Source organism: Pinus tabuliformis, chromosome 8 (assembly GCF_031772625.1).
Source record: "Pinus tabuliformis cultivar Carrire ecotype Pingquan chromosome 8, CPIR1, whole genome shotgun sequence".
NCBI lineage: Eukaryota > Viridiplantae > Streptophyta > Pinopsida > Pinales > Pinaceae > Pinus > Pinus tabuliformis.
This window is the reverse complement of record NC_142294.1, coordinates 1045643240-1045667431: the sequence shown is the minus strand read 5'-3', so window position 1 is coordinate 1045667431 and position 24192 is coordinate 1045643240. Positions and strand designations below refer to the sequence as shown.

Sequence of the window (24192 nt, the reverse complement as noted above, 5' to 3'; positions counted from 1 at the left end):
TATTGAATGAACTGTTTGAGTTGTCTGCGACTCTGCTTCATCTACAAACATGATAGTGGCATGTCAATTTGTCAAAGACTCAAAGTTAATAACCTCAAAAAAAAATTAAAAATTGCAAAAAATTTAAAAAACATTACAGTAGCAGAGGGTAGCCTTAGAAGGCTTGTGGCTTCGTAGAGAGACTAGGAAAGGTCTGCAGCCCTCAAAAATTCCCAAAAAAAATTGATAACTTAGGCCACCAAGGAGGAGGAGGGCTTGCCCTTTAAAAAATTAATTTGTTTCTCTTCTTATGAGGCCATATCCACCTGTAAAAACTTGTTTAAGAGATCTACGCCCTACCCTTCAAATCTGCAAGCAAACAGTGAAGTAAAATCCCAAATATATATTCACAAAATAAATAAAAAATATATACACAAGGGCTGAAAATTGAAATCACAGTGACAGTACCACTTTCATGCATTCTTTCCATTCAAAGAAAATGTGAAAACAGTGAAGTAAAATCCCAAATATATATTCACAAAATAAATAAAAAATATATACACAAGGGCTGAAAATTGAAATCACAGTGACAGTACCACTTTCTTTGCATTCTTTTCATTGCTAATTTGCTACTATTTTAATTTTTGATGGATCATTGCTAATTGAAGTTGTTTCAATTTTTTTTGTGCCCAGGTTTAAACTTTAAATTCCGGCTCAAAGTTTAAAACAAAATGCCGAGGATTTTGGATTCTATGTGGGAGTTTGGTGAGCCTGATGCTACACCCGAAACTGGGGGGGTCAATAGAATGTATTTGACTTGCAAGTTGTGTGGCAAGCATATGTCAGGAGGCATCAACAGATTAAAATTCCATTTGGGGCAAATTCCGGGGCAAAATGTTGAACTTTGCAAAAACACAACTCCAGAAATCATCCGACGGGCCATTCAATCATTGATGGATAAAGAGGAGGGAAAAGAGACCAGGGCAGCAATAACAAAACAACTTGTAGGGGGCTCAAGAGTGGGGGGAATTGAGAGTGGCAGTGCTTCTACAGCAGCATCACCTTCCTCACCCATGGGTACTCATCCTTCTATCTCATCTTTTTTTGTTCCTAGAACAACAACTGGGTCACAACCTGGGATCAGATCATCACTGAAAAAAAAGGAAAAGGCAGAAGCTGACAAGTTGGTCAGTAGGTGTCTTCTATGGAGTGATGTTCCTTTCAACATCGCCAAGACAAACCCATTCTACCAGCCTATGTTTGATGCTGTTGCTGTCGTTGGGCCGGGGTACAAAGCCCCCACCTTTGCAGAATTGAGAGGGCCTCTTCTTCAAGATGAAAAGACTGATTGCACTGCTAGATTGGCAGAGTTTAGGGCATCATGGGAGCACACTGGATGCACAGTCATGTCAGATGGTTGGACTGACCAGAAGGGTAGGACCCTTATTAACTTCTTGGTTAGTTGTCCCAAGGGGACAATGTTTATGAAATCTGTTGATGCATCTGACCACATTAAAGATGCACGTTTATTATGTGAGTTGTTGGACCTCTTCATTCAGGAAGTAGGCCCGAGCAATGTTGTCCAAGTCATAACGGACAACGCTGCAAATTATGTTGCCGCTGGCAAGATGCTTATGGAGAGGTATCCTAACTTGTTTTGGACACCTTGTGCTGCTCATTGCATTGACTTGATGTTGGAGGATATAGGTAAAATTCCTACTATGAGGGATATTGTTGAATCAACCAAGAGCATAACAAAATTTATTTATAATCATTCATCTGTGCTTAGCTTGATGAGAAAATTCACCAACAACAAAGAGTTGGTGCGGCCTGCCATTACACGATTTGCCACTACTTTCATATCTCTTCAGTCTCTGTTGAATTCTATGTGGGAGGTGAAGAGCATGTTTCTCTCAGCAGATTGGCGTTCTTTATCTATTAGCCGCAAACCGGAGGGAGAGGGCATATGCAGACTAGTTTCATATGATCAGAGCTTTTGGGCAGGAGTAGAGGAGGTGTGTGCCATTTCAGAACCTTTGGTAAAGGTTCTTCGGTTGGTTGATGGAGAGAAGCCCGCAATGGGCTACTTGTATGAGGCCATGGATAGGGCCAAAGAAGCCATCCGTGCTTATTATGCAGATAAGGGAGACGAGGGGTTAGAGAAACAACAGGTCATATGGAGAGTGATTGATCAGCGATGGAACAATACCCTCCATCGCCCCATTCATGCTGCAGGTGTCTACCTCAACCCTGCATTTTCTTATGCTTGTGGTTTCAGATTTGATGCTGAGGTGATGGATGGATTCTTCACTTGTGTCGAGAGGATGGTGTCATCTGAGCAAGAACGTGAGGAGATTTCTAAAGAAATGGAGGTCTATAGGGTGGGAGGTGGCACATTTGGTTTTAACATGGCTATTAAGAATAGGACGACCAAAATGCCAGGTAAGCTTCAGTTTGTTTCAAACTTTCAAGTTTAGAATTTCAATGTTTTTTTTATGTTTCTCATTTTTCTTTTAACTTGTAGATGCTTGGTGGACAAGCTATGGTGCCAGAGTACCCCATCTCCAAAAGCTTGCCATTCGAGTGCTCAGCCAAACATGCAGTTCCTCTGGGTGTGAGCGCAATTGGAGTGTATTTGACAAAATACACTCCAAAAAGTGCAACAGGTAAAAACTAAAAAGATTTCAAATTAAATTTTTTGAATTCGTTTGATTAATTTTAATGTTTAAATTTTCTAAGTACTAATTTACAATCTATGACCCTAATACAGATTGGAGTCCCAACGCCTCAATGACATGGTCTATGTCTACTACAATCTTCGATTGTGGGTGAGACAGCTTCAGAAACCTACTGATGTGGAAGCCATCTCATTGGACAATATTGATACCACCGCTGCATGGAGAGTCGAGACTGAGAGGCCGATCTTGGACACGATCCCGGATTGGTTAGGTGTGGATCTAGAGGATGTAGCAGTTGCAGAGGAGGGAGAGCCAGAGATAGAGGAGGAGGAGGCGGAGCAACATCAGGGTCAGGAGGCAGTAGCAGAGCTGGATGAGGATGCTGAGGAGGAGGTGACACCATCTAGGGTGGGCAGCAGCAGCGGCAGCGTAGCACAGAGGCCACCTCTTCCATCGGCTTCTAGAGGACGATTGAGTCCATTTCATTTTGTATCCCCAGGGGCAGGGTCTTCTTCCTCTAGAGGAAAAGGCAAAGCCATTCCCTATTCCCGTAAAAGGGGAAGAGGATCTCAGTGACTGATTACTATTAGTGATTACTTGATGACTTTTAGATGACTCATGATGTACATTTATTATATTTTTTGTTGATATTTTGACTCTTGAGAGTTGAGACTCAGACAGGACTCAAGATTCAGGAGTTGATTCACTATTTTGATATGTGATGTAGCACTAGACTTCATATACATATTATATATTAGCTTTCTTTACATGTTTATGTGGAAATGCATTTATTTGATGTTGTGGATACTCTAGATGTTAAAAAAAATTTAAAAAAATGAATAATTTTGTGTTTTTTTAATTTTGCCGACTTTTTCAAAAAACTCCCGACTTTGCCGAGTTTTTCAACTTTTGGACCCTTGCCGAATTAATCCCGACTTCGACTTTTTCCACACTGGTGAGCACTGAGTACCTATAGCATATTGTCTCAGAAATCAAGAAATCAAGAGTGCTTTTCACGCTCTGGACTACATCTACTTTCATTTTTTTGGAAACTTGGCTCTACCATTGCTTCTAAGTTTATATGTAGTGTTGTCCAAGGACCAAAACAACAAAATTTTATGTTTAATTCTGAGTATTCCTACGACCCATTTGCAAAATGATAAATCTCTGTGCTTCATTGTTGGAAAAATGGGTAAATCGTAATAGTAGTTTTGTGTGCCTGTCCAAACATCAAAATGATATGTTTAATTTTAAATTTTTAAGTATTCTTACTGCCCATGTTCAAACTCTATGTGCATTGTGCAGTGGTTATGGTGGGCTTTTTATGCATTGTGCAGTCACAGTGGTATCCAAAACAACAAAACAATGGTATCCATGCTGCGATACTCCAATGGAAAATACTGCAAGCAATGAAATAAATGACATATGGGTGGGGTTTTGACTTAGAAGTGGGTTTTTATTTAATAAAAAAATTAATTTTTTATTTCCACCCTATTACCACTCAAACTAGTAGGGGACCTAATGGGAATCCCTAAAGGGAAAATGCTAGGCCAAGGGAAACAAATGGAGTCTTAGACGACTGTTACCTCAGCTAAGGCTCCCTTCTATTTACAGACTTTCACCGATGGGGAGGAAACCCGATATGTATGGAGTCACCAATGTGTAATAAGTCAATGGAGATGAGTGACCCTGATCCTTTCCGAGAAGGTTTTGAAGAATGGGGCTTGCTTGCTTTCTAAGCAAGGGACTATGTGCTTCCAAGGAAAGGAGGATGATTTTGGGAGTTAGGTGTATGAGAATAGAACTTGAAAGGAGTTCCCTACACCCTAAATCCTGGTTAAGGTTGGTGTCCCAGATGGTGCTTGAAGAATAGTCCTTTAAAAGAGTGGGACCACATGGGGCCAAGTGGACTCAGTCTGGGGTACGAGGAAAGTATGAAATTATCAATGATTTTCTTACCCTAGACAAGGTGGGAAGGATCAAAGAAAGCATTTGACCCAATGGTGTTGTTTGACCCTGGGAAGTGCTAGCCCTGGGCATGGTAGGGCAAGTTTTGGTCCTAGAGCTAGGGATTGGCTTTTCTCCCAATACTCTATTCCATTGTAAGTATGAAATTTTCTCCCAATACTCTATTCCAGATGTTACAAATGGCAATAATGTTCTAATAATACAACCTTTTGGTGACAAGCCCGCCAAACTAGCTCACAAATGAAAAAGTAAGCCTCTCAAGAGGTCAAATAATAATCTATGCATTTTGCATGGCCCTCTAAGAGGCCTAATAAGGTCCATGGGTGCCACAATGAAGAATAGGACCCTGAAAAGCAGTGGATAAGGGGTTGGCCTTGTGTAATAACCTGTGGTGCTCCAAATGACTGTGGCAGCACACAAGTGTCCAAATGGGTCTCCAAACAGATCAAAGATTTCTGTAGGTTGCCCTTAAGGGCTAGGATGATAATGTAGGAGATGCTACATCATCGTAGAAGTCCTGGATCATCTACCAAGTGTATGGTGTAGATTTGGGGCCAGCTGGGCATGATGGATCAGGTGCGTCCTCCTCGTCCAATAAGTGAACCTGAGAAATCTTTGAATGGATGTGGGGATCCATGAAGTGAAATCTGCTGCTGTGGAGGCCCATGGCTCTCAATGCTCACCCTATATGTGCTAATGTAGCCCTCTGGAGGATTAGGACCCCGTATAGGGAGACCAAACTGAAAATGGAAACCATCTCCAATCTTGCATAATATCCAATGTGTCCCTTAGGCTTCCAGTACAACAAGTCATTAGAGAAATCGAGCAAATGAACTTACCTAATCATGGACCACATGTGGGGACTTCATAATGGCCTGCCCTTCCATAATGGGTTTCGAGATGTGCCAATGTCCCCTAAACTCCCAATGGGGTTAACCAAGTACCCTATTAGGTGGTTTCTGCTTCTAAAGGGGATAATATAGTCAAGGTACATCTATCAAAAGGTAGTGGCATGTGGTAGATAGGTGAATGAGGTAAAGAATGAGAAGGGGCATCCATGGGTCATATTTTGGGGCACAAGGGTAGCTAATAAGAGGGAAGCCCACACTTGGGTTTATAAGGTGTAGGAGGGAGAAATCGTGGTAAATGAGGTGCCCCAACCTTTATTTTTCCACCCTTCTTTATATGCCTTCTGCCCTTTTATGATTTTCCTTGATTAACTGCTCGGGGCTCAAGGGGTCAGAGCATGATGTATAAGATATAGCAGTGAATTCCTCCCTTTAAGGTGGGGCGGTTCATCGTCCACTAGGGGTTGGGACAATCATGGGTTCCTCTATGATGAAGAAGGCTCATATAACTCGTTGGAACTAGGGTGATGGCCATGATGATGGGGTAGAGAGCTTATGTATTGGCTTTTGCCCACATGCTGAATGTCTTTGTTTCGACCATCTTTTGCATTTTGTGGTACTTTTTCTATTGAATGTGGCCATATATGCTTTTTACTTTCATTTTTTAGCTGCATCAACCTTTGGGCTTCATTCTAGGCCATGACCCAAGGTGTGGGCAAGGGGAAGGGATGATTTATCCCTATGTGGACCCGATGGAGGAATGTGGACCAAGGTGGGAGAAATGATGGATGGGGTAATAATGAATGGAAAGAGGGTAATATGAGCGGATAAGGGAGTGGGACCATGCAACCGAAATTGGGGTTTCCCATGATATACCATCCCTGGAACCAAATGGTTAGTAAAAGAGATCCCACAGGACTAGAATCCAAGGTTAATGCCTAAAAGGGGTCTAGGGGATAGAAGCACAGACCTAGCCCATTATTTTCGCTGAATCCCCCCATTAATCCATACTGAAAAGTGTCCATGATAAGAAAACTACAGTACTCAATTTCAAAATGACAAGGCATACCTTTAGATTCGGGAGGCCCACCTTCAAATATACAATCATTGTAGATGGGCAAGGGACCACATGGCTGGCTTAGGTGGCGGAGAAAATGGCATAATGAGCTAGCTGATGGCTGCAAGGGGTTGCTGGCTACCGATTGAGGACCATCTTGGAGAAAACATTTCTCCTACGGATGTTACCCATAAAATGGCGGGTAACATCTGGCTCCAACTAAGACATGATCTCTCTTGAAGTGGGCAAAGCTACTCGAATGGGAGGTCACGAGAACTCCAACAATCTCTTGGTTACTGTAGACCTATCACTTACACATATACTAGATGGAAAAACACGAGGCAACATGCTTTCGCGACGTCTCATGATTGCACATGCTAATATGTTAGGCCATAAAATCAACCAAAAATAAAATATGAAAATATGCATCTATTTACCATGAGAAAAATCATATGATGTTACCTCTAATGTGAAAATGAACATGCATTGCATCCTTCGCTCGTCGCTAACATGCATTTAGTAAGGCTAATACTAAGTTTAATCATAAAACCAGTGCAACAAACATATGATCACATCAACATACATATGCATGCCAATATGATTACTCATGTGGCAACCCCCAAATTGAATGTAGACATAGTCACACGGTGGATGAAGCGCGTGGGAGGCAGGGAAACATGATCTCCATCCGAGGTAACGGAAAGTCCTAGGGGAAATAATACTAGTCAATCTAGAGGTCCAGGGCTTTCCTTCTAGGTACAATATGTGGAATGGATTATCACCCTTAAGAAATCCTCGTCACAATTGTTGATTTGTGGTAGCATAAGATGTTCTCTAGCCATGAAAATTCGTGGAGAGGCTAAAGCACATGAGATCTTGAAAACCCAGAAATCATTAGGAGAAATTCTACCTGGATGAGGAGATATTAAAATTTAAATAATTATTATTTTTATTGAGATCCTAACTATAAACTTAGGAAAATTAAAATATTAATGTGTATTAATATAATTTTGGGTTAGAAGCTTCCAAGAGACGAAGATCAAGCCAAATCTAATCTTCGCTGTTGATTAGGGACTTAATCTTGGCCGTTGAAGACTCAACAGGAAACGTATAAGAGAAGGTTTGAGGGTCAGTTGGAGATACACCAAAAAATTGATCAATTAGTTCGATTTTTTGGAGCTGGGTTTGCTGAGAGAATCGAACAAGAGATTTGTTGGAGCGAGGGGTAGTTTGGCACGAGGCTGAGAATACATAGCAGAGAGGCAGAGAAAGTGCCAGAGAGACAATGTAGAGCCTGGATAGGCTGACACAGAGGCAGAGGGGAGCTATGCAGAGTTTGAAGAGGCCATCGTGGGTGACGCAGAGGGTCTAAGGGCTGACGCAGAGGCTTCAGTAGCTGCACAGATGCTAACAGAGTTGATGCAGGGCCAAGAGGCAGCGTCGGAAGATTTTTGTGGGGTAGACTGAGTGCTGGTGAGCCGGGAAGGGTGACGCAAAGAAACAGAGAAGCTTGGAGCATCTTTCACTGTCTAGCTAAGGAGCTGCAATTGTTGCTGTGGGATCGTTCATCCAGAGATTGATTAGCCGAAATATCTGTTTCTGAGGAGAGGTACTATTGCCGAGGGCATTCTCTGTTGGGTGAGCCATTTCTGGCACCCTAGATGTATTCAAAAACTGTATAATAATAAAACCCTCATATCTGTTGCACCTGTTTTCTCACATTGGGTTTTTCCGGGGATGTTAACCAGATAATGTAGTAGGGATTTCTAATGTGTCAGAGTTAGCCATTGATTAGGGACTTAATCTCGGCCGTTGAAGACTCAACAAAAAAAGTATAAGAGGAGGCTTGAGGGTTAGTTGGAGATACACCAAATTGATCAGTGAGTTAGATTTTCTGGAGCGCGGTTTGCTGAGAGAATCGAACCAGTGATCTGTTGCATTGAGGGGCAGTTCGCATGAGGCCAAGAATACATAGTAGAGAGGCAGAGACATTGCCAGAGAGACAGCGCAGAGCCTGGAAAGGTTAATGCATAGGCAGTTGGGACTTACCCAGAGGCTAAGGAGGCCAACGTGGGTGACGTAGAGGGCCAGAGGGCTGACGCAGAGAGCCATGTGGCTGATGTAGAGACAACAGTAGCTGTGCAGAGGCTAGCAGAGCTGACACAGGGCCAAGAGGCAGCTCTGGAGATTTTCGTGGGACAGACTAGAGCTGGGAGGGTGACGCAGTCCCTAGAAGAGTGACATAGAGCAGTGGAGAAGCTTGGAGCAGCTTTCACTGTCTAGCTAAGGAGTTGTTGTAGTTGCTGTGGGATCTATTATCAGGTGACTGATCGGTCGGAATATCTATCTCCGAGGAGAGGTACTTTTGCAAAGGGCATTTTCTGTTGGGTGAGCCATTTTTGGCACCCTAGTTGTATTTAGAAACTGCTTAATAATAAAACCCTCATATCTGCTGCATTGGTTTCCCGCATTGGGTTTTTCCGGGTACGATTGTCCAAAATAATGGTGTCCCTTGTGTATTTATCTCAATTATTTCATTTGTTGATCTGTATATGTGTTAATGCTGCATTTTTGTTTATTTCAGTATTTATATTTATAAATAACTTGTTAATGAAAAAAAACAAGTAGGAGAAAATAAACCAGATAATGCAGTAGGGGTTTCTAACGTGTCAGAGTTGGAAATTTCAACATGGTATCAGAGCATTATAGATCACAGAAGAACTAAAGGCACCAACAGTAATCTGAAGAATTTGCAGCAGTAGTGGCGGTCCCGAGAGACAACGTTGTTACAGAGCAGAAGCAGCGAGAGAGGAAGTGACACAAAGCCTACGTCATCATTTCGCGCCAGGAGGAGGGTTAGCGTAGAGGCAGAGGGGCAGATCGAACCTACGCAGTGCCTGATCATCTTTCTCAGCCAGGAAGGATCAACGTTGTGGGTAGGAGGTGCAGATTCAACTGTTGTTGGGATTGCGCAGAGCCTGAAAGGCTCAGCTTCTTTGGTTGTTGGGACTTGGGGAGCTGTAGGCAGATTGTGATTTGAGGAGCTAGTGGGGTGCTATTTCTATCAATGTAGAACAGTACCTAAGGAGACGGAACCAAGGTAGAGGGAGTCACTACCTTGACAAATTTCTTAGCTAAGAAATCCATATTCGAGTTGCAGTTGCAAGGAGGATTGGAGAGGAGCATTCGTCAGCTAGCCAAAGGATTTCCAGGAGGAAATTAGGACTTCGAGGGAGATTTCTAGGAGGGAAGTCAAAACACAGAGGGAGTCCAGAAGAGGAGCTAAAATGGCAGCGAACGGACTAAGGGATCAGGACATGTTGGATACGATTTCCAACTTTGTCATTTGGAAGGCTAGGATCTTGGCAGTCGTGGATTGACATTACATCAAGGACTTTTTCCTCTGAACCATTGCTATCCTGATCAACCCAGCTGAGAATGAGAAGTATGAGGATGCAATGGCGAGAGTGAAGTGCATGATCCTAGATGGGGTTAAAGATCATGTCGTACCGCATATTGCTGAAAAGAACACAACAAAGGAGATGTGGGATACTTTGATGACCTTGTATCAGGGCACTTCCGTGCGGCGGAAGATGCTATTGGAAAATCAACTACAGTCGTATCAGATCCAGAAGGGAGAGTAGATAGATCCATTCCTTCTTAGGTTGCAGGAGATTTGCAACCAGCTTATTTCCGTGGGGTCTACACCGGATCCAGAATTTATGGTTAGGACTGCCCTGAATGCGGTCTCCGAGGAGTGGGAGACATTTGTCCAAAGTATTTTGGTCAGGGATACTCTTCCAGGTTGGGAGGAGATGTGGGCAGCTCTTCGCCAAGAAGAGATCAGGAGGATGACCAAGGCCGGGAGTAGTGGCAAGGAAAGTCGAATCAAGAAAGAGGAGGAGGATGCAGCTGTCGCATCTACGGGACAACAAGGGAAGAGGAAGAAGAAGGACATCTCCAAGGTGAAGTGCTTCCATTGTGGGGAACTGGGACATTATGCATCCTAATGTCCCAGGAAGAAAAACAAGTGAGAGGTTTTCGATTCTAAGGCAACTCTAGCTAAGGCGGAGAAAGAGGTTGAGATTGATGACGACTGTGCAATGAGTGCTCATGCACCTCTAGAGAAGAGGTGGGGAGACACCGAGTTGTAGTCAGGAGGACTATATACAAGGGGCAGGATCCTTGAGGTGCCCAAACTCTTGGATCACATTGGCTACGGGAACCCTTAACGACAATAGCAGGTTGACAAGGGTCGGGTGGAGCAAAGTGTAGTGGAGCAGCAAGGCAGTGCTTGGGTGCAAAAATTTGAGGCAATGCAGTGGAAGTTACAGCAGTGTGAGAGGCAAAAAGGTGTATGCACCAACGTAGTGGCAACAGAGGGAGCACATTATAGCAGTAAAGGAAGCTTCAGTTTCATGAGGCTTCTAGACTGACTGGGATGTCAGTATTTGGGAGAAGTCAGTTACCTACTTCTCAGTAACTGAGTTGCAGTGCAGCAGTTAGCAGTGGCAGTGCTAGGGGCAACATGGGCAACATATTGAGAGGGAGATGTAGTACAAATGTAGCAGTGGTAGTGGCATTGTCATGGGCAGCAGTACAGGAAGGAGCAGTGCAGATGATGTGAGGCAGTAGGCCAAGCATTAGCACATGTACCGGTGCGGAAGATCAGTGTGATGCTTCCATGGTGAAGCATTACTGGAGCACATTCCTTGCTAAGAGGGAGTGTTGATTTGTGGTAGTATCAGATGTGCTCTAGCCATGAAAATTGGTGGAGAGGCTAAAGCACATGATATCTCCAAATTTCAAAACCCATAAATCGTTTGGAGAAATTCTACCCGAATGAGGAGATATTAAAATAATTAATATTTTTAATGAGGTCCTAAGTATAAACTTATGAAAATTAAGATATTAGTGTATATTAATATAATTTTGGGTTAGAAGGTTCCAAGAGACGAGGATCAAGCCAAATCTAATCTTAGCCATTGATTAGGGACTTAATCTCGACCGTTGAAGACTCAAGAGGAAAAGTATAAGAGGAGGCTTGAGGATCAGTTGGAGATACACCAAATTGATCAGTTAGTTCAATTTTCTGGAGTGGGGTTTACTGAGAGAATCGAACCAGTGATCTGTTGCAGCTAGGGGCAGTTCCACACCAGGCCAAGAATACATAGCAGAGAGGCAGAGATAGTGCCTGAGAGACAACGCAGAGCCTGGAAAGGCTGACGCAGAGGCAATTGTGACTTACGCAGAGGTTGAGGAAGCCAGCGTGGGTGACGTAAAGGGCCAGAGGGCTGACGTAGAGATAGCAGTAGCTGCGCAGAGGCTAGCAGAGCTGAAGCAGGGCCAAGTGGCAGCTCTGGAGATTTTCATTAGGCAGACTGGAGCTGAGAGGGTGACGCAATGCCTAGAAGAGTGACATAGAGCAGTGGAGAATCTTGGAGCAGCTTTTGTTGTCCATCTAAGGAGCTGCCGTAGTTGCTGTGGGATCGATCATCCAGTGACTTATCAACCAGAATATTTGTCTCCGAGGATAGGGACTTTTGCAGAGGGCATTCTCTGTTGGGTGAGCCGTTTTTGGCACCCTAGTTGTATTCAAAAACTGCTTAATAATAAAACCCTCATATCTGCTACACCGGTTTTCCCGCATTGGGTTTTTCCGGGGACGATTATCCAAAAATAACGGTGTCCCTTGTGTGTTTGTCTCAGTTATTTATGTTGTTGATTTGTATATGTGTTAAGGCTGCATTTGTGTTTATTTCGGTAGTTATATTTATAAATAACTTGTTAATGAAAAAGAACAAGTAGGAGAAAATAAACCAGATAATGCAGTAGGGATTTCTGACATGTCAGACTTAGAAATTTCAACAACAATCACTGTTAGTAATATCATGTTTTGAGGATATCATACGATTGTGATGATTGGGGAATGAGAGGGGAGAAAAAAAAGGAGTACAATGAATGGATCGGTCACAACGGAGAGGGGAGGTCGCGAAGTGATCATAATCTTGAGGATAGGTCAAAGGGGATAAAGTATATTCAGTGAAGGGTTCTTTCTTGATATCATATTTAGAAAGGGGAAAAGGGGCATGACCACTCGAGTTCATATCAAAAGACATGAGGGAATTACTTGAGGAAGACTCAAGGTGGTGAACAAGAGGGAAAGGCAAAGGGAAGGGCGAAGTATCATATTAGACAAGATTTCCTTCCCCACAATCTAAAGGCTCAAGTGATTTGAAATCATAGTCATAAGGTGGGAAGGTGGGAACCTCATTTCTTTCCTCATTATAATCATCAAAGATTGGGCTTTCATTAAAAGGAGAATCAATCGCTTCAAACTGGCCTTCTTCACGCAAGGGGAAATAATAATTCTCCTTCCCAAAGGCTTCGGTGGATATGTCATCGTAAGTAAGAGAAAAACCAATCTCAATCTCATCTTCCTTGTCAGTATCATAAATGGGAGCACAATCAAATTGGGTCCCAATGATTTCGCATTTGTTCCTTTCAATGCGGAAATAATATCCAATGTCATTACCGAAGGAGCTCATGGGATCACCTTCCTCAAGGTTTTCAAAAGGAGAGTCATCAGGACTGATACCCTTGAGAAATGTAAGATCAATTTGGGCCTTACTTTCCATAACTTCATTGTCCTCAACACGTGCTCTCAAAATCATCTTGCTTGTCCTGCAACCCCAACGGGGACTCATCACCCTGCTCATCACTGAGGTCCTCAAGGTCATCTTCATCTTGGTTGGTTGACCAGTGGGACCTCTCTTCTTCTCTTTTCTCTTGAAGAACAATGGCTAAGGTATTTGTTACATGATTCTGGTAGTAAGCTTCTAGGAGGAGAGCGTTAGTGGGGTTCTCTTTATATTCACATTTCAATTTATGAAACTTTACTTCTTCATCATATAAGTAGGAGAAAACTTCATTAGAATTATATTCCCTTACTACCTCTCTGCATCACCTACTATATTCATCCATTCTTTCTTGCGTGCTTTGGAGGCTCTTGGGATCCACCTGTTCGTCATACCTAGAGGAGGTATTCCTTTTCATATTAATGAAGTTATCCAAAATATTCATGGCACAAGTTATGTGAGAAAGGTCAAGGAGATTAATAGGATCCTCTTCGTAAGCACACCTTACTATGTCGAGTTGTACTTCTTGCGACCTATAAAATGTGAGTATCATTTCCATATCCATTCTCTCCAACATATTTTGAAAAGTTCCTACATATTCCACAACATTCTTTTGCAACTCTTAAATCTCTTGGTTATTGAGTTTTTCAAAAATAGGACCAAGAGAAATCTCCATCTTCTATAATTTTGCATATTAAGATTATAATGGAGTCACCAGGGTGAATTAAAGTGCCTTGATAGATGCTTGCTTCACCCTACAAGCATTAACTTTAAAGCTTAATGAAGAACTAGGGCTTCGTTCTTCCAGTGGAGTCGCCAATAATGAGATGTCGATATGTCGTATGGGAAACAAAACACACGTTTCGTGTCCCTGACAATGATGCCTAAAATGTTACCGCTCAAACTAGCAGGGGACCTAATGGGAATCCCTAGAGGGCAAATGCTAGGCCAAGGGCAACAAATGTAGTCTTAGCCCACTGTCACCTCAGCTAAGGCTTCCTTGTATTCTCGAAAGCCGAAGAAGTGTCTCTTTTAGTGGATAATGACTCTAATGACTCAGAATAAATCCTAGAAGTCCACAATGGGGACTTTGACCTAAATCAAGATGACCCAAGCATGAAACCTGTGCTTTAATAAGTCATAATAATAATAATAATAAAATTTCTTCATTCTTTTGATAAGTACATTTCATTGTGACTCAAATACATTTATGAAGACCGAACCTAGTTACATATTTCAACACTCCCTCTTAACTAGGGAGGTATTCATAATTACAAGTACAAGGAAGATCTCAGAACACATGAACCACGAAGAATTTAGGTACCACAATGCCATGGACAAGATTCCTAACCAGCGAAATCTATCTAAGGTCCTCTAACAGTTTAATCACCACAATGCCATGGGCTAGATTCCTGACCAGGGAAATCTATCCAGGTGGGACTAAGATGGACTAAAGCTTTCAGCCTCTCTAGGTACCATCAGGGTTATTTGCTAACCATCAACCCAGGGATCTAGGTGCATATCCGAGGTCAGAGCTCCATGACCAACGCCACCCTCCCTATTTCGGGAACTAGACACCAACACAAAGTACCGACTAGATGTCCTCCCAGGGAATGTGTCTTACACACAAAGCCTCAAGACTCTCGATTATTCCAATCGGTAACAAATTCTCCCCAATCAAATAGATCAGTAACAAATCTCTCTCGTGTAATCTGCATGCTATCAAACCTCAGAGAGATTTACCTGTACAAACACAACCCCAATCAGTAACAAACTTTTAAGTGTACACAGGTAAACACAAACCTCCTAGGTCTTCCAGACAACTAGATGTTGCTTCTCAATTTATCACAATAGGACTTCAGACGAATCTTGACAGAAGATTCCTTAATCATACATTTTCTTTTCCTACTTGATATGCAACAACATATTCTACATAGATCTGGCTATTCTCATTTGAGAAGCCCCTAAAAATACATTCTCCAATTTTCTTCTTTCAAGGTGTTCAACATGACTATTATATGCCCTCCCTCTTAGGGAGATACCTTTCATCCAAGCTCCCTTTCAACTTAGGGAGATTTCTTTTATCCAAGCTCCCTCTTAACTTAAGGAGTTCCACTTCTTTTCTACAACATTGGAGAATCCTTCATGGATTCCATCCTTTCTATTAGTGTTATCATGACCATTATAACTTTTTTCATCTTGCTTTTACTTTACGAGCATCTTCACCATCTAGAAGATTATGTGCCTGCACTACTTAGATAACAAGTAGAACCAAATCTATAGAAGGATGAAGTTAACCATATCAAAATCATATAATAATGGAAGCATTCAACTTTATACATCAGATATCCAAACTTAGTTACAAACCAGAGACAAATACTCTTCAACTTCTTGCTAGGGTTTTGTCATAAACCCTAAACTATATTATCAAGACTTTGAGCGATTCATAACAACCTTCATTACATCGAGGGTTTCAGTGTTTCTACTAGAGGTATGCCATACCCTACTACAAATTATTGCAAACCCGAGAAGAAATTCAAACAAATATAGATGCATCTAACAAATTTAGAATTTATATGTTAGAATTCCTACAAGGATGTAGTGCAAAACCCTAGATTTCATACATTAGCTTTAACAATTAAAACCAATCACAACTCAATTCAAAGCAACAACATGACTAGCTTCCACTAGGGTTTGTTGTAAACCCTAGATTTTACTAATTCTTAACAACCACAATACAATCTCAGATTTTATCAACTTTTCATAAATCCTAGATTATCACATTGTCATCATATATTAGAGATTTGAGCTTCTACTAAGATTTAGTTACAAAACCTTAGAATTCACAAATACTATCATCCTAGAGAATCAAACTTCGACTAGGGTTTAGTTCCAAACCCTAGGAGTCATGACCATCAACAATTAGGTCAACTCATACATCTAGGATTTCATCATCATGCACAAGCATATCATCACATGTGTTAGTCAAACCCGAAGACACAAATTTCAATAAAAGTTAGACATATAACAAACTTGATCAGACTAGGGTTTGATTAGACAAACACACACGTGCCAAGGATTTCATGTCTAGGACATTATAAGGGTCTTAATTATACGCCCTACCAAACCCTAAAGATCTAGGGTTTCAATACAAAACATAACAATTACCAATACTTCAGAGGTTCGGGATTTCAGACATTATCATTCAACCTTAACAAGTTAGGGTTTCCATAACCATACTAAAACCCCAAACATTACATCATCAAATCATAAAACATTTTCTTTTGACTTCAACAATAACCTTAAGTAGGCTAGGGTTTCACACACTATCATCGACATACCCTTAAGTTAGGGTTTTCACAAAGAGCCTTTCTAGGGTTCCATAAGAGTAATCAAAGATATGAGGAGGGTAGATTTATCTAATGATGAATCACCCAATCAAGAATTTTTAAGATTCAAGAAAGCTAGACGCAATGATGCTAGTAATATTTTATCAGGAATGAATATGAAGAGAGAAAAAACTTCTTGTTCAAAACACACCTCTTGTTTCTTAACAAACTTTATAATTCCAATGCTTTGTCTTGTGAAGCCTTCTCCTCGAGTCTTCAATAGGTATTTCCTAAACAAGGAAAATATGAATAGAAATGTGATTAGTGTTTAATGCAAGCAAAAGTAGATAAGTAAGGAGAACTTAAAATAAAGATAGGTAGTAAGATACTTATCTTTGGAGGTTGGTGAGGGCTCCCTCCAAGCTTGAGGGAAACCTATAACCTTATAAAAACAAATAAAAAATGTTTTTCCAAAATATGTTAAACCTACAAAAGCTAGAAATCAAAATGAAATAACTAAAGCTTAGATCAAAGGACTTAGTAGTGTAAGTCCCTTATATCTAGTTCTCCGGGTTTATTCTTCTTTGGAGATCCTTCTTCAGCAACATTAGCTTAGTCTCTGGTTCTTTTCTTATTCTTCGGATTGTTAGGACAATCACTTCTATAGTGACCCATTTTGTCACATTGGTAGCATTCTATCTTGGACATATTGACCTTCCTTCTTGGCCCTCTTGACTTCTTGGAGTTTCCTTTCTTGTGAGAAGCGGAGTATGCATTTGAAACCTTTTCTTCTTCGTTGTTGGATACTAATGAGATTCTCATTTCTTCTTGGCCGTAGGCATTCTATAATTGCTCGAAGTAGGAGCTTCTTTCCAACTGTTGAGACTTGAAGCAAAAGAACGCCAAGTAGGTGGAAATCCCAATAATGTAGTGATTACTAGTTCATTTTTTATTACAATTTCATCTATGGCTTGAAGTTCATCTCTAATTCTAGATATCCTTACAAAGAAGGAAGCCACCATGTCATCCTTCATCATTTTTGTAGTCCTTAATTCATTCTTCAAACTTGCTACTTGACTGATGTTCTTGATAGTGAATAATTTTGATAAAGCTTCATACATTTCTTGAGCATGATCTATATTGGAAATGTATGGGACAACATTGTCCTTTATGCTTTCTACCATGGGTATCATAGCCAATATTTCTGATTCTCTATACTCTACTTTGTTTACATCATTGGATTCTTTAGTAGGTTTCTTCACCTTTCCTTTGACCAAATCTAAGACCTTGTTCTTTTCAAGAATGAGGTCAATTCTCTTCTTCCATGACCTGTCGTTTGATGCTCCTTCCAATTTGTTCTCACTCTTTATTGTGTTAGACATTGTCCTTGAAGATAGTGAGCTTCTTTTCTTATAAGAGCTCCTTATATGATCCCTTGATCAATCCTTTAGACTCGTTTCAGTAGATACTCAAAACAACCTTTTTCCTCCTTGACCTTAGTGATGATACCATGTTAGAAAATAAAAAAGGCAGAAAGATTTTCTTATGTAAATAATTACTTGTGATTCTTTTATCTTTATGTTCCTCTTTTATCTTTTAGATCATTAAACAATTACCAAAACAATAACACAAGGACCACAGATGTAGGTGGACAGCCAAGGCAAAACCCCTATCTTGGGGAAAACCCAATCAACAATTCTTCCTTCAATAAATTCTCAAGATAATCCAAGACTCTTGACCTAGACAAAGACTTCCTCCACACCAATTCAGCCGTCAATCCTACTTGCAGATAATAACTCTTCAAAAACAACTTCGACCCAATAGCATCAACTTGCAGTGGCAACTTCGACTAGACAAAGAAAACTTCGATTTCCCTAGATATTCCTTATAAGTGAGAGAGAGCTATCCAAAAATTTCGATCTTCCTCCAAAATATCGCACTCCTTTCGAGCCTCCTTCCAGCACTTTTCCAACTTCCACTTCCCAGCTTCCAGCTTCTGGATGTCGAACTATGTGTGAGAGAGTGAATTAATCCAAATGAATTTGAACTGCCTTGTATATATAGCCTTCCAATAAGGTCGAATTACCCTTCTTGAGGCTGACTTGGTGTGGAGAAGACTAAATTCATTTTTGACTAAAAAATATTTTTTTTACATGATTCGAAATCCCAAGAAGGGTCTCTTTTAATGGACAACGAGCCTAATGACTATAACAAACAAAGTTCGTTCTTCACGTTAAATACTGCAGAAGACTTGGAATATGTAGATCTCCATTGAGATACAAGAATATATATTAAATGTATGAATAAGAATGATGTGATAATTGGGAATGAGGGTCCTGTATATATAGCCAGGTAAGTACCCTTTCATGAACAGAGATGTCTATAGAGACATGCCTTTTTGTTTAACTAATTATTATTTAATTACATATTATTATGATTATTATTTATTATCTATTTTTATTATTTTTAGATAAATTATATTTGTAACATTGCCTTCCCCTCCAAAAAGATTTGCCCTCGAAGTTTGTTGATGAAAGGACTTGATCACTTTTTCTGTTACGAATGTCTTCTCGTCTCGAGACAACCATCTTTGTCGATACAAGTTGATATGATCCTTGAAGTGACATATAAAATTGTCACACGGAGGAAGGATCTGACCATCCTAAATTAATCTTTTGTGAAATCTTTTGATTACTGGAAACTTGTGACGAATTGTTATCACTGGACTGAGTTGTGCACACTTTAGTATTCTTTGCAACATAAGTTTTTTGTTTATGTTCTAAGTGATATAGATTCATAGGTTGATTGAGATGTCCGTTCTTGTGATTTGGATGTAGCTAAAGCGTTCTTTTGATTTCCTTTATCATGTGTGTGGCTAGATTCTGATTTACTTCAGGTTCCAATGTCATCCAGTTGGTTACAAAATCTTCACTTGGAATTTCCTCCGTCTCAACATCTAAGTGTATTTTTTCTTTAACTGATGTGTCTTCTTCTTGAGTTGTTTCAGGTTCCAATGTCATCCAGTTGGTTACAAAATCTTCACTTGGAATTTCCTCCGTCTCAACATCTGAGTGTATTTTTTCTTTAACTGATGTGTCTTCTTCTTGAGTTGTGGTATTCACTGGATCGATATTCATTCCATTTTCTTCTACTTGGACTAAAACCACTGAAGACTTAGATACTACTTCTTGAAGTTGTTCTAACTTGTCATTAAGTGACGTCTTGTCATGTTTAAGCTTCTTTATTTGTGTAAGGAGGTTTTAGTTATGATTCCTTAGACGTAAAACCTCTTCACTTTCTGGATTGTTGATTTCATTCTTAGTAGCCTCATCATCTTTTAAACTTTTGATTTGTTCTAATAATGTTTGATTAAGGTTCTTTAAACATAAATTTTATTCTACTTGTTCCAACAAGTGCTTCTTGAGTTCCTTCTTTATGGCTTTAACTTTCTTGACTTTTTCGAGTAGTTTTTCATTGTGTTTTCTGAGGCGTGAAATTTCTTTGTCTTTACTGGAGATGACTTCTTCAAGATCTTTTCGCTTTTTTGGTATAGTTTTTTTATTATCTTGAAACATTGATTCTGAAATATCCCTGAAGTCTTGTAATGAAGGCTTTATTAGTTTTGACTTCATTGTCACATGTTGGAAAATGGTCATCATCCTCTTGTAAGGAAACATCAATTTTTTTTTCCTAAGTTAGACATGAACGTACCCAATTCTTTTAACTAAGGCTGACCCAAAATAATGTCAATTTTTGGGTTAAACATAGTTACGACACGAAATTGAGAGGTGTATTCATAGTGGTTAATTATTGCTTGTAAGTCATTAATTTCATATTCTTTTTTGCCAAAAAATCTGTTCTTTCTCCTATGTTCGACTTTGGAATTAATAGTTGATTTACCATATTAACATCGGTGAAATTTTCGTTGTGACTTGTGTTGATAGTGGTATTAATCTCCTTCCCTTGGGTATACCCCTTTAATGTAATTAATCTACGATCTGCAATTGGAATACTTCCATAGGAAAATCTTCCTTCCTTTGTTTCTGAATTAGACTCCATCTTTTCTTCTTCGGATGAGCCTAGTTTTTTTTTTTTAAATTAACCCCTTAATTTTTTGTCTTATAATCTTTCACCTTACCTTTTATGAATATAATTACTAATTACTTTATTTTATATATATATATATATATATATATATATATATATATATCTATAGATTTTAATTTGTAAATAATATGATTTTTTTTTACAATAATATATAATTCCACTTGTACTTGTTCTCTCTACTCTTTTTTTTTAAAATATAATTTTTGCCCTTTATTTAATTATTCGGTTTCAATAGTAATGTAATCTTGTTGGTTTCTTTTATAAATTCGTGTGTATGGTTGAATTTCCATCCAATTAAGACACTCATTGAATGCGGCCTTCGTTGGGAAGGATGTAAGGGGCTCAGTGATTAGAATAGATGATGGTGGCAGATAGTGTATTGTGTGAGAAAGAGACTTTCACTTGACGACAACAATGGTAGTTTGTCAAGTAGGATGCCTATGCGTAGGTAGCGGCTTAACAGATAGAACAGTTCTGGCAGCGGCGTGGGTAGGGCCGATCAAAGGTGGTGGTAACTGCGGGGTGGACAATTGACAGAAGGAGGGGCGGCCGAAGTCTGATTGGTCGGGTGGGAAGGCGATGGTGGTGGAGGCCGAAGGCTATGCGGTTGGGTGGAATGGTTTTGTTGGCAGTGGTGAACATGGCACGAGGGCAGCAATGGAGATGGTGGATGGCTGTGGTCACAACTCGTTGTTTCGTTGCTGCTGCAGGTGAAAGTAACAGTCCAATGACAGTGGCTGCAACTGCTGAGAGACTTTGACAAGCAATGTGGGCCAATCGACGAGGACAACATTCAGAAACAACCATGACTTGGTGAACTGCATTGTTTAATTTATTTTTTTTGTATTTGTTTTTATTTTCGGTTTTCTTTAGTCTGTTGTAGTGTAATTAATTAATTTTTTTTTTTAATTTAAAGTTTTTTTTATTTAATTTTTTTTCAGTATATTTTTTGTTCAAATTTTTTTTTAACTTCTTTTTTTCTCTTTTCTTTCTCTCTCTTTTTTTATATATTATATGGCCAAAGGCCTGACCTTAACCTCAAGAAAACCTCCAAAATCTTGTGGCAAAACGCTTTAGCGACAACAATGTTGACAAATTTTGATGGCCAAAGACCTGGGTCAGACTGGCTCTGTGCAACGGTTGAGCGGCCAGAGGATCAAACAACTCTAGTACCAATGGAACGAACAAAGTTTGTTCTTCACGTTAAGTACTCCAGAAGAGTTGGAATATGTAGATCTCCATTGAGATACAAGAATATATATTAAATGTATGAATAAGAATGATGTTACAATTGGGAATGAGGATCCTGTATATATAGCCAGGTAAGTACCCTTTCACGAATAGACATGTCTATAGAGACATGCCTCTTTGTTTAACTAATTATTATTTAATTACATATAATTATGATTATTATTTATTATCTATTTTTATATTTTTACATAAATTATATTCGTAAGAATGACTCGGGATAAATCCTAGAAGTCCACAATGGGGACTTTGACCTAAATCAAGATGATCCAAGCATGAAACCCATGCTTTAATAAGTCAATAATGATAATAATAATAATAATATTTTCTTCATTCTTTTGATACATACATTTCATTGTGACTCAAATAAATTTATGAAGACTGAACCTAGTTACATATTTCAACAATCAGCTGGTTTCCTCTTGAGTATATTTATCAACCAACTCATCAAACGATGGAAACTTGTCATTGTTGCTAATAGTAGTAATGAATATCTCCCAAATTGGAGGAATACCTTGAAGTGCAACAAGTACCAACTCTCTAACAGACAGATTCTCCACCATACAACAATTGATCTCAGAATTGGGACAATCTCATGAAGTATGATTGCACAGTCTCTCCCTTGTTCATCTTGATGTCCTTGATTTCGACTTTTCAAGGAGAGAATGTGATTCAAATTGTTGACCTCATATATCCCACACAACTTATTATACATTTCCTTGGACTTCTTCAATTTTGAAATATAAATAACCAAATGATCTTTCAGTGAATCAATAGTAATCTTCTTAGCTTTGAGCTCACCTTTCTTGTACTTGGCCTTGATAGCAGTAGAAGCATTTTCTGGAGTCTCAAGTTTCTTTCCTTCTACATATTCCAAGACATCATTCTTATGCAAGGTTACTTCCAACCTGATCGTCCAAGCAACAAAATTTTATGAGTCATTCAGCTTCTCTCCCTCCTTGAAGTATGAGGTAGACACCTTTACCAAGTAACTTCTTTCAATTAGGTTCCTTCAAAAGTGATTGCTCTTATCTCTTGTCTACTTGGGCTTGTCTCCACCTTAGCTTTGATACCAAGTTAATTTTCCAGAGTTCTATGCTTAACACAATCACTTATACCAATTCTTCTTCAAATAACAATCAATCTATCCATTATAATTTAATCTTCCAGTAACAATAGGCAATTGTAGATAGAACAATAAATCCATTGGACAATAGAAGAGAGCCAAGAACAAGGGAGACACAGTATTTGGTCAAAGACTAGGGAAAAACCCCACAAGGGGAAAAACCCTTTAAAAATTCTTCTTCTATTAGATTTTCATCAAATGTTTAACAAAGAGATGCAATGTTCCAATTCATCAACAAAAGAGTCAAAGTCAAACCTTTGACAACCAACCAATATCCAAAAAGATGAGCCCAAAAGTCAAATCTGGTCAACAAGTCAAATTTGCAATTCTCGTCAAAGTCAACAATAGTAATAGTAGCTTGAATCAGTCAACAGTCAATGGTCAGTGGTGTTCCAAATAGCTCAGTCAAAGCAATATTAAATTCGGCATTCCAAGATCGATCAAAGGCAGTCAAAATAGTCAAACTTCAGCCCATACAAATTTGGTCAAAATCAACCTTTGACCTACGAAAACCCTAAGTGCTGACCTGCAGTCAATGTGGGTCAACATTCCTAGAAAAAAATGGTCAAAGGAGCAGTCAACTCGTCCTCCAAGAACATATGCAAATTAGGTCAAACAAAGTCAAAACATGCCAAGCCAACGCTGGTCAAACAGTCCCAATAAGAAAGTTAATGTAGAAAACAAAAAAAATTCTCCTTCCCTTTGGACGTATGAGCTTGGACCTCTTTGTTTCAAACCTGTATGAACCAAACCAATCAAGAGAGAGAAGATGTGGTGTGTTGATGATGCTCCAAAGTGATGTGACATGAGGTCTATTTATATGTCATGGAGGAGACCTAATTTTTCCTTGAGGCCGACCTGTACTTTTGTGGACATGTGGATTTCACATAAAAAATAATATTTTTCCTTGACCAAATTAAATTCTTCCAAGGGCTAGGAGGGGCTTCTCTGAATGAGGAAGGTTGTCCAATGGAGGGAATTTCTCCATGAGCTACCAACTTTCAACAGTCAGGCCCTTTGCTTGAGCCTTTCTTGGCTTTGCCTTTTCCTACTAGAGTAACATTCTAGTCCTCATGTTTCTAAGTTCTACTATTGCTACCACTAACAAGACTCAACCTAAGCTCCTCCTGAGTGAAATCGCTACACAAACAATCCTAGTTAGGTAGGTCCTATCGTCCATTAATCACTTGGAAAAACACTTCCCATTGCTTTGA

At 39.7% G+C, this 24192-nt stretch overlaps 2 protein-coding genes across 4 annotated transcripts in view; both read left to right on the top strand.

Annotated features, from left to right (window-relative positions):
- Positions 1-24192, top strand: part of LOC149238934 (putative cyclic nucleotide-gated ion channel 20, chloroplastic) — a 531460-nt gene that overhangs the window by 294905 nt on the left and 212363 nt on the right. The window lies entirely within an intron of this gene.
- LOC149238935 (uncharacterized) lies at positions 642-3333 on the top strand. The gene is made up of 3 exons (XM_089373245.1): positions 642-2421; positions 2504-2645; positions 2750-3333. Exons 1-3 carry the CDS (start codon positions 711-713, stop codon positions 3231-3233), a joined length of 2337 nt encoding a protein of 778 aa, XP_089229371.1. The 5' UTR covers positions 642-710; the 3' UTR covers positions 3234-3333.

Excerpts from the sequence above, each read along its gene's own strand:
- LOC149238935 (XM_089373245.1), top strand. The coding sequence starts at position 711 with ATGCCGAGGATTTTGGATTCTATGTGGGAGTTTGGTGAGCCTGATGCT. Across the intron at positions 2,422-2,503 it reads TAGGACGACCAAAATGCCAG|ATGCTTGGTGGACAAGCTAT; the intron begins GTAAGCTTCAGT and ends TTTAACTTGTAG. Across the intron at positions 2,646-2,749 it reads CACTCCAAAAAGTGCAACAG|ATTGGAGTCCCAACGCCTCA; the intron begins GTAAAAACTAAA and ends ACCCTAATACAG.